Source organism: Pygocentrus nattereri, chromosome 20 (assembly GCF_015220715.1).
Source record: "Pygocentrus nattereri isolate fPygNat1 chromosome 20, fPygNat1.pri, whole genome shotgun sequence".
Classification (NCBI taxonomy): Eukaryota; Metazoa; Chordata; class Actinopteri; order Characiformes; family Serrasalmidae; genus Pygocentrus; species Pygocentrus nattereri.
This window is the reverse complement of record NC_051230.1, coordinates 36,090,661-36,099,959: the sequence shown is the minus strand read 5'-3', so window position 1 is coordinate 36,099,959 and position 9,299 is coordinate 36,090,661. Positions and strand designations below refer to the sequence as shown.

General features: G+C 40.8%; 1 protein-coding gene across 8 annotated transcripts in view; it reads right to left on the bottom strand.

Annotated features, from left to right (window-relative positions):
- Positions 1–514: 514 nt before the first annotated feature.
- Positions 515–9,299, bottom strand: part of LOC108416057 (uncharacterized protein MCAP_0864-like) — a 184,725-nt gene continuing 175,940 nt past the window's right edge. For all 8 annotated transcript variants that reach the window (XM_037531574.1, XM_037531576.1, XM_037531577.1 and 5 more), the window contains 5 exons: positions 8,331–8,417; positions 7,619–7,693; positions 4,885–4,959; positions 2,438–2,494; positions 515–1,666 (listed from right to left, as the gene is read on the bottom strand). In XM_037531574.1, coding sequence (XP_037387471.1) covers positions 1,654–1,666; positions 2,438–2,494; positions 4,885–4,959; positions 7,619–7,693; positions 8,331–8,417 — 307 coding nt within the window. In that variant the 3' untranslated portion in view covers positions 515–1,653. The remainder of the gene's footprint in view (positions 1,667–2,437; positions 2,495–4,884; positions 4,960–7,618; positions 7,694–8,330; positions 8,418–9,299) is intronic.

Here is a 9,299-nt window from a genome sequence, read left to right as displayed (position 1 = left end):
CATGGTTTCAAGTTAATAGTTTACTTTGCCAAACATTCATGTGAAGATCTGAAAATGAGAAGCAGTTATAAAGATGTTAAACAGTCCTTTAAACAGCCTTTACTGTTCATACACGCAGGGTTATAACAGCCTTGTATTGTTATGCATAACAAATATCTTTAGCAAATTAAGAGTCTACAAGGTGTTAACATGCAGAATTAGTGATTACAGTTCTGTATACATTCACAACAATAAACCTTCAGACATGCTACACAAATACAATACAAAGACATACCAATGATCAATACTATTAACTAGTGATTAATACTGTGAACCATTGGTCAATATTGTGAACCAGTGGTCAATACTGTGAACCAGCGATCAATGCTTTGAACCAGTGATCAATGCTGTGAACCATTATCTGATGCTTTTCAATAAACATATTCCAGCACTCATTAATATGCATATTGACAACTGTCCCATTGGCCAGTTCACAAATTCTGAATTTCACTCATTATTTTTTTATACTGCCCATTGTCTCATTGGCCTGTTCACACATTTTGAATGATGTCACATTCACACGAAGATGGGAAATATTAGACATTTGTTGATTTAACTCTTACTTGTAGGAATATAGAAGATGTGCAGGCAATAGAAGGTACAATATTACTATCAATACTATTACTAATAACAACAGTAACAACAATAGTGTTAATAAAGTCACACATGCTGTGAGAGGTTGTAGTTATTAAGAGCTTTTAGTTAGTTAGCTGCAGTAATGTGGGTTCTATACACACAGAAAGTAATAAGAGTATCAGTAAGTGGGTAACACTTTAAAAGGACTCAGACTGAAAGACATTTAGGCCTCAGTGTGGTGTGCATGTCCAATACTATTAACAGGGATGCAAACAGGTAAGAAGTAGAAAATTCAGCTCCTGAATGAGGTGGTGAAGCTCTGCTCTCCTTTATCTTATACAGAGTAGAGAGTGAGGAGCGCAGGATCTTCTACACAGACCTTCTGACCGTTTGTTCATTTTACAGTTTAGATCTTTAACATTTGTGTTTATTTTTATATCTGGTTCAGTGTGTAAAGGCATTTAGATCCACAGCACAGTGATCCATCTACAGCCAACTCTGTGCTCTATTACACAATCAATACCTGATCACTTTTAAACAGTCAGAGCTGCTGCTGGCTGATCATCACTGGTTCACTCCTACAAGTTCACTTCTATATGAACACTGTGTATGTGATAGTGAGCTGTGAGCTCTGAGAGGAACTCATCCACACTTCTATCAGGAGCTGAAGGGTGAACATGCTGCCTTACAGCTGCTTCAGATGCTCTGCAATCAGCTGAAGATGAAATCAGACACATTTGAGCTGCTGCTGGTCGGGGTGTCAGAGTGTCGGGGTCTTTACCGTGTTTCTACACTGACTGTGTGTGTGTGTGTGTGTGTGTGTGTGAGTGAGAGAGAGAGAGAGACTGAGATCTACCAGACAGTCTATGGTCTTTACAGTGGAACACCATGAAAAGGGGATTCATTACAGGAAACATTCACAGATATAATCAATATCATCAAAATCCCACAGTCAGAAACCTGTTAGCTGATGCTGATCACAATTCTTCAACAATACTTCAGCTTTTAGTCTTGACTGGACTACTAAACGATGTAGTCCTAATTCTGGGATCTGTATTTATAGAAAGAAGAGGAAGAGAAAACTTGTTACAATATAGACAGACAATCAAAAACAGTTTTACACATGAAAAATATTTTTCTGATGTTTTGCTAAAATAAAAACATTATAAATTAATTTAAGCTCAGAATTCCAGGTGCAAGTTTCCTCTGTTCAGCTTCCAGCTCTTGGTAGCTACTAAACATCATCTACTAGTTGGAAAAGTTTGGGAACCCCTGGTCCAGACCATAAAGGGAATTATCTAAACATTTCCAGATACAATCAACATCATAAACTCTTAAAACCTGTTATCTGATGCTGATCACACGCTGCAGAACATTCGGCCAGGTTTCAGTCTTGATTTTAGTCCTGTGCTTTAAGCTCATGTTCAGCTCTGTCTTTGTCTGTATTACAGAATTTGGGGTGTTGATGATTTGATTGTAGTTCTGGTGATGAAACTCCCTGTACATGTTCTAGTGAGAAGACGAAGAAGTGAGAAAACTGGGTTCCTTCAGTCTCTCAGCTCTGCAGAGGTCAGTGTTCTCCATCTTCTAGCTCTCTGAATTCAGCTGATGAAGAATTGTTAATGAGCTGATCAGGTGTGTTTAATAAGGAAGAACAGTAAACTCTGCAGAGCTGTGGTCTGGAAGGAGCCCAGTTTGATTCCTCTGTTCTGAACCATTGAATCTTTATGAGAAGCCTGAACTCAGTTCAGCTCAGATCAGGATTCACTCTGAACGTTCAAAGCAACAATAAAGATGCTGTGTGTGTGCTCAGTGTACTCACCCAGTCTTTTTCAAATAAGCACGTCTCTTTTGGGGGCTCTGCCCATGATGCTGGTTACTGTAATTAAAGGAATGAGAGAATGATTAGGAAATGAAATTCACACTTTCAAAAACTCGATATTTCAAATACAGGATTAATTTCTCTGCATGGTTTGTTAGCCCACTTTTACCCTGTTCTTCAGTGGTCAGGACCCCCATGGACCTCAACAGAGCAGGTACTATTTAGGTGGTGGGTCAATATTTGGGAACCCCTGGTCCAGACCATAAAGGGAATTATCTAAACATTTCCAGATACAATCAACATCATAAACCCTTAAAACCTGTTATCTGATGCTGATCACACGCTGCAGAACATTCGGCCAGGTTTCAGTCTTGATTTTATTCCTGTCCTTTAAGCTCATGTTCAGCTCTGTCTTTGTCTGTATTACAGAATTTGGGGTGTTGATGATTTTATTGTAGTTGTGGTGATGAAACTCCTTGTACATGTTCTAGTGAGAAGACATTCCGTAAACTGGGTTCCTTCAGGCTTGCAGCTCTGCAGAGGTCAGTGTTCTCCATCTTCTAGCTCTCTTCATTCAGCTGAAGAAGAACTTGTTGTTGAGCTGAGCAGGTGGATCAGGTGTGTTTAATGAGGAGGAACACTAATCTCTGCAGAGCTGTGGTCTGGAAGGAACCCAGTTTGATTCCTCTGTTCTGAACCACTGAACCTTTATGAGTCGTGTAGCCTGAACTCAGTTCAGCTCAGATCAGGATTCACTCTGAACGTTCAGTACAGCATTGAAGACACTGTTCATGTGTTCAGTTTAGTCACCCAAGTTCCTGGAAAAAATCAAGTCTCTGTGTGAGGGTCTCCTCTATGCCCTTAGCCTGCCCACTGATCTGTCCGCTGTAATGTTAGAAAGAAGAGAAAGAGATTGAGAATTTCTTTCATTTGTTTTCTAGGATTTGTTTGTGGTTGTAGTGATAAAATGCACTCCTCTCCACAACTACCGGCAGTCTGGGGAAAAAGATTACTAAGGGTTAAAAGTAATTCAGCTTTTGATGATTAAGCTCGACCTCACACTGAAAAAAGTGAGAAAATCCAAACTGTAACTGTTTATTTAACTGAGCTTATTCTGAGAAAAAATCCATCAAGAAACAGTTTTTCAAACAAACTACGTGTGTCATAATTATTCACAGCCCTGCATTCAATGCTTAGCAAATGAAACAGCACTTATTCTTCTCCTATATCATCATCTTCTAAGGTGGGAGAACACAGAGCAGGGAATTTGAGGCCAGTCCTCATTACAGAGTCTCCAGATCTTCTAGGGTCCTAGCCCCTCTCTCTTTAGCTCAGCTCACAGATTTTCTATGGGGTTTAGATCAGGGGACTGAGATGTTCAGGGCAGAAGCTTCATTTTGAGTTCAGTAAACCTTTTTTGTGTTGGACATATGTTTTTGATTATTGTTCTTCAGCAGGATCAAATGACGACAATGTTCTCTAACAAGGTTCTTAAGGAAAATGGAGGAAAAACAGCCCCTCAACATCACAGACCCTCCACCCTACTTAACATTGGGGGTCAGGGTCTTTCAGAGTACTCATCCTTCTCATTATGCCAAACCCACCTTGAGTGTTTTTTACCTAAAATCTCAGTTATCATTTCATCTGACCATAGAACCCGGTTGCAGTCACAAGCGCAGTAGCGCTTATCAACCTCCAGGGTCTTACGTTTGTGATTAGATGACAGAAAAGTCTTTTTCCTGGCATGCCTTCCAGATAATCTTTTGGCATGGAGGTGGTGTCTGATGGTAGTTTTGGAGACCTGGTGACCCCAAGATGCTGCTGTTTGTAACTGTCCTTGGGGCTTCTTTGTTCTCTCTTACCATCCACCTCACTGTGTGTGGGGACAGAAGACACTTGGGTTCTCATTCAGTCGAGTTTGCAGCTGTTTTTCTACATCCATTCTCTGACTTATGAAGGTCAACATATTTTCCCTTGTTTAAACTCCGTGTTCTCCTGTCTTTCACATGGGGACGAATGGAGGGAATTTGACCTCTGTGTCACCCCATATACCCCACTGTCACAGGAAGTTGAAGATGAGTTTCTAGACACTCTGATTAACTTTAAAATGTAAAATACAAAGAGAAGAAGTGTTTCATTTACATTCTGTTTATGTGAGTTTTCACGGGTGCCAGTAATCGTGGCGCATGTGGTTTTGTTAAAAATAATTATTTCTTGATTTTTTTTCTCAGAATAAATTTACTTCAGTTAAAGGCTGAATTGTTTTTCATTTTTTCAGTATGAGATTAAGCTAATTCAGCAAAAGGAAGGAGCCCAGTTTGATTCTCTGATCTGAACCATTGAATCTTTGTGAATCGTTTAGCCTGATATCTCTGAAGCTCAACTCAGGATTCATTCTCAATGTTCAAAGCTCCAATAAAGACGCTGAGTGTGCTCGGTGTACTCACACAGTGCTCTCCAAAGAAGCAAGTCTGTCTGTGAGGGTCTGTTCTTTGCGCCCAGTCTGGTCACTGTTCTGCCCCCTGTAATTAAAGTAATGAGAGAAAGAGGTCAGGAAATGAATTTCATATTTTCAACTATTTGATATTTCCTAGTGTGCACTGTAAAAATTTCATTGAAGAATCAACACTTAGACTTAATCAACATCACACAGTCAGAAACCTGTAATCTGATGCTGATCACACTCTGCAGAACATGTTAGAAAGAAGAGAAAGAGATTGAGAATTTCTTTCATTTGTTTTCTAGGATTTGTTTGTGGTCATAGTGATAAAACTCTTCATACACTCCTCTCCACAACTACCGGCAGTCTGGGGAAAAAGATTACTAAGGGTTATAAGTAATTCACCTTTTGATGATTAAGCTTGACCTCACACTGAAAAAAGTGAGAAAATCCAAACTGTAACTGTTTATTTAACTGAGTTTATTCTGAGAAAAAATCCATCAAGAAACAGTTTTTCAAACAAACTATGTGTGTCATAATTATTCACAGCCCTGCATTCAATGCTTAACAAATGAAACAGGACTTACTCTTCTCCTATATCATCATCTTCTAAGGTGGGAGAACACAGAGCAGGGAATTTGAGGCCAGTCCTCATTACAGAGTCTCCAGATCTTCTAGGGTCCTAGCCCCTCTCTCTCTTTAGCTCAGCTCACAGGTTTTCTATGGGGTTTAGAACAGGGGACTAAGATGTTCAGGGCAGAAGCTTCATTTTGAGTTCAGTAAACCTTTTTTGTGTTGGACATATATTTTTGATTATTGTTCTTCAGCAGGATCAAATGACGACAATGTTCTCTAACAAGGTTCTTAAGGAAAATGGAGGAAAAACAGCCCCTCAACATCACAGACCCTCCACCCTACTTAACATTGGGGGTCAGGGTCTTTCAGAGTACTCATCCTTCTCATTATGCCAAACCCACCTTGAGTGTGTTTTACCTAAAACCTCAGTTTTTGTTTAATCTGACCATTTCCAATCACAGACCTAGTATCGTTTATCAAACTCCAGGATCTTACATTTGTGATTAGATGACAGAAAAGGCTTTTTCCTGGCATGCCTTCTACATAATCTGTTGGTATGGAGGTGGTGTCTGATGGTAGTTTTGGAGACCTGGTGACCCCAAGATGCTGCTGTTTGTAACTGTCCTTGGGGCTTCTTTGTCCTCTCTTACCATCCACCTCACTGTGTGTGGGGACAGAAGACACTTGGGTTCTCATTCAGTCGAGTTTGCAGCTGTTTTTCTACATCCATTCTCTGACTTATGAAGGTCAACATATTTTCCCTTGTTTAAACTCCGTGTTCTCCTGCCTTTCACATGGGGACGAATGGAGGGAATTTGACCTCTGTGTCACCCCATATACCCCACTGACACAGGAAGTAGAAGAGGACTGCGTGGAAGTTTCTAGACACTCTGATTAACTTTAAAATGTAAAATACAAAGAGAAGAAGTGTTTGACCATATTAGTCCAGTTTTATCAGCCCTGCACTGGTTACCAGTTAAATTTCGCATTGATTATAAAATTCTATTACTGACTTATAAAGCTCTAAACGGGCTCGCCCCTCAGTACCTGAGTGAGCTCCTCTCCTACTATGAACCATCACGCCTACTTAGATCACAAGGTGCTGGCTTACTACTGGTACCTAGAATAAATAAAGCTACATCAGGGGGGAGAGCTTTCTCATACAAAGCCCCCCAGCTCTGGAATAATCTTCCTGCCAATGTTCGGGAATCAGACACAGCCCCAATCTTTAAGTCTAGGCTAAAAACTTATTTGTACAGTCAAGCATTTGGTGATTAGTCTTCCCTGTCAGGTCTAGACCTGCTGGAGTCTACACTCTATGCTCTGTTTTACTGTAATCTGTGGTCAGCCACTCTTTACAGTACTAACTCTGTTTTTTTTCTTCTCCTTTCTCTGCCGAGCTGATCAGCTGCCCATCCTGTGCGCCTGATGCTGTTGCCTCTACTGCCTTGATTGGTGCCGCTGCTCACCAGCCTTCTGGACCGGTTTGACCACCACTGAGCTTCTTGCTGTACAGCGCTGTGCAGTCCTCACCCTCAGATCTTTCTTTTCCCACTTTACTATAATACTTCATACTAATAATGTTTGCTGTCCGGTGTCGACCATAGGAGGATGGGTTCCCCTTCTGGGTCTTGGTTCCTCTCAAGGTTTCTTCCTCTTTTAGGGAGTTTTTCCTTGCCACCGTCCCGCTGGCTTGCTCATGGGGGCTCGGACCCGGATTTTCTTTCTTCTTTTCTCTTCTCTCTGTAATGCTGATTGTTCTGTGAAGCTGCTTTGTGACAACACCTGTTGTAAAAAGCGCTATATAAATAAATTTTGCTTGCTTGCTTGCTTTCATTTACATTCTGTTTATGTGAGTTTTCACGGGTGCCAGTAATCGTGGCACATGTGGTTTTATGGCACGCATGTGGTTTTGTTAAAAATAATTATTTCTTGATTTTTTTCTCAGAATAAATTTACTTCAGTTAAAGGCTGAATTTTTTTTCATTTTTTTCAGTATGAGATTAAGCTAATTCAGCAAAAGGAAGGAGCCCTGTTTGATTCTCTGATCTGAACCATTGAATCTTTGTGGATCGCATAGCCTGAAATCACTGGAGCTCAATTCAGGATTCACTCTGAACGTTCAAAGCTCCAATAAAGACGCTGAGTGTGCTCGGTGTACTCACACAGTGCTCTCCAGAGAAGCAAGTCTGTCTGTGAGGGTCTTTTCTATGCACCCAGTCTTGTCACTGTTCTGCTCCCTGTAATTAAAATAATGAGAGAAAGAGGTCAGGAAATGAATTTCACATTTTCAACACTTGATATTTCCTAGTGTGCACTGTAAAAAATTCACTGAAGAATCAACAGTTAAACTTAATCAACATCACACAGTCAGAAACCTGTAATCTGATGCTGATCACACTCTGCAGAACATTCATCCAGATTTCAGTCCTGATCTTAGTCCTGTGCTAATGTTTAAGCTCATGTTGAGCTCTGTCTTTATCTGTATTACAGGATTTGGGGTTTAGGATTTGATTGTAGCTGTGGTGATGAAGCTCCTCATACATGTTGTAGAGCTTTGTGTCAAAGAGAGAAGATGTTCTATAAACAGGATTCCTTAAGGTTCTCAGCTCTGCAGAGATCAGTGTTTTCCATCTTCTAACTCTCTGAATCCCGTTGATGAAGAACTTGTTAATGAGCTGATCAGGTGTGTTTAATGAGGAGGAACGCTAAGCTCTGCAGAGCTGTGGTCTGGAAGGAGCCCAGTTTGATATCTCTGATCTGAACCACTGAACCTTTTGTGAATCGTCTAGATTGAAATCAGTAAAGCTCAACTCAGGATTCACTCTGAACGTTCAAAGCACCAATAAAGACGCTGAGTGTGCTCGGTGTACTCACACAGTCCTCTCCAAAGAAGCAAGTTTCTCTTTGAGGGTCTTTTCTATGCGGTTAATCTGCTCACTGTTCTGCTCACTATTCTGCTTCCTGTAATTAAAGGACCGAGAGAAAGAAGTTAGGAAATGAACACTTGATATTTCCTAGTGTGCACTGTAAAAAGTTCACAGAAGAATCAACAGTTAAACTTAATCAACATCACACAGTCAGAAACCTGTAATCTGATGCTGATCACAGTCTGCAGAACATTCATCCAGATTTCAGTCCTGATCTTAGTCCTGTGCTAATGTTTCAGCTCATGTTGAGCTCTGTCTTTATCTGTATGACAGAATTCGGGGTGTTGAGGATTTAATTGTAGTTGTGGTGATGAAGCTCCTCATACAAGTTCTAGAACGTTACGTCAAAGAGAGAAGACGTTCTGTAAACTAGGTGTAGCACAGCATATGCTATCCCGGGCTCAAGGAGGACACTGGAGGCAGGATTTATTTCTCTGCATACTTTGTTAGATCCCTTTTACCCTCTTCTTCAGTGGTCAGGACCCCATGGACTCCCACAGAGCAGGTACTATTTGAGTGGTGGATCAATCTCAGCGCTGAAGTAACACTGGCTGTGTTTACATCCAAAGACTTTTGACAGTCCGTTTGAAAACATTCTGATTCCAGATTCAGACTGAGGTGTTTATATGCTCACTATTCAACAATTTGACGGAAAATGTTTGTTTTCATGCACGCTGTAAGTATGACGCACTTGCATGGAGAACCACTTAGAGTAAACGTTACCGTGACAGCGAACGTCAGGTGAGGTCCAGTCAGAGTGAGATGAGTTATGAAGGTCAACATGTTTTCCCTTGTTTAAACTCCGTGTTCTCCTGTCTTTCACATGGGGACGAATGGAGGGAATTTGACCTCTGTGTCACCCCATATACCCCACTGACACAGGAAGTTGAAGATGACTGCAGGGAAGTTTCTAGAC